The 1359-nt window shown below is 53.3% G+C and overlaps 1 protein-coding gene across 1 annotated transcript; it reads right to left on the reverse strand.

The window, feature by feature from the left end:
- Positions 1-274: 274 nt before the first annotated feature.
- On the reverse strand, positions 275-941 carry LOC119296826 (translation initiation factor IF-2-like). The gene has a single exon (XM_037574883.1). The coding sequence runs from the start codon at positions 929-931 to the stop codon at positions 395-397; it is 537 nt and encodes a 178-aa protein (XP_037430780.1). The 5' UTR covers positions 932-941; the 3' UTR covers positions 275-394.
- Positions 942-1359: the final 418 nt, after the last annotated feature.

The following is a 1359-nucleotide window of genomic DNA, read 5'->3' on the forward strand; positions in this document are numbered from 1 at the left end:
TGGCCCAAAACTACATATACACTGCAGGAAACCGCATGGGCTGGGCGGGCCACGGCCCATTCGGCCTTGCCGTAGCTCCGTCACTGTGTGTATGTATGTGGTAGCTAGCTGGTGTAGCATGGGGCATGCCGTGTGCATGTGGTACGTCGACGTACGGGTCATTACCAAACCACATGCGACATCGTGTAGGTACGTACCGTAGAATTTTGAAGTATTGCATAGAACGTGCATGTGTATGTCTAAGTTATACTCAATGTTGTAGTACGTCGTATGGTATATTATTATGATCTTACTTTAAATTTGGAGTATTAACTGCCTGTGATACATGTCAGTTGATGCAAACATATATGCATGCCCCTTCCCCAAAAAATAATAAAAACTAGTACAGTACAAATCACACATAAAACATCGCCGCAGCACCAGCAACCAGCAGAGCCGCGAGGCCATTTCCGGTCGCCATGCTCGTCAGGCTCAATCTTCTCGCCGGCGCCGAGTTGAAGAACAACGGTCCGTTATTGTAGCCGAGCCCACCGTTGTACCCGAAACCTCCGCAGCATCCGAAGCCGCCCTGGCCACCGTTGAACCCGCTGCTGCCGAAGCCAAGGCCTTCTGCGCTGGGAAGAGTCTCGGGGACCGGCACCGGCAGCGCCGACACCACCTCCGCTGCCGGCTCGACCACGTCTGGTGGCGCCAACGGGATCTTCTTGGACGTCATGGCCGTGGCTTGCGTTGTCGCTGCACCGGCTGCAGGTACGGCGACTGTTGAACTTACCGGCGCACTTGCAGCAGCTCGGACGGGTGCGTTGTCTCCCCTTGCCGCTGCTGGGGACATCGTTGGCACCGTGGTGTCCGCGGAGCACGGCGTCCACGCCGTCGCCATGACGAGTGCGAGCACTGCGAGGATCCGTGGGTACATGAGCTTGCGTGCCATCGTGGAGGGATGTGGGTTGGCGATGGGGAAGAAGATGTTAGTGTGCTGATAATTTATAGTGTGAAGTTGGCGGGAAAATAGATGTGACAAGAGTACGTGGGGGTGGATAGGCGGCTCCATCTAACACGATCACTTTAGAATGCTTGGCTCGTGCATGTCAAAATTCAGCGGAGAAAGCGGTCTCGTGGCAGTCAATTCACTTCACTACAAGTACGTCTTCGTCTTAGCCTTTTTCATCCGTGTCTGTATGTTGGTGAGCAAATCCGAGAAAGAAAATACATGCTTACCTACCAGCACGACCAAGTTTTTTTTTCCGTGGATGGCAGATGGGGTTTGTTGGTCTATGATTCTGCGCATGGGGATGTATCTGCGCATGCATGGTTGCGTCTATGATTCAGTGGTGTAAAAAGAGCTTTAGCTCGGCGGTT

The sequence above is a fragment of the Triticum dicoccoides genome, chromosome 5A, assembly GCF_002162155.2.
Source record: "Triticum dicoccoides isolate Atlit2015 ecotype Zavitan chromosome 5A, WEW_v2.0, whole genome shotgun sequence".
In the NCBI taxonomy this organism is placed as follows: Eukaryota; Viridiplantae; Streptophyta; class Magnoliopsida; order Poales; family Poaceae; genus Triticum; species Triticum dicoccoides.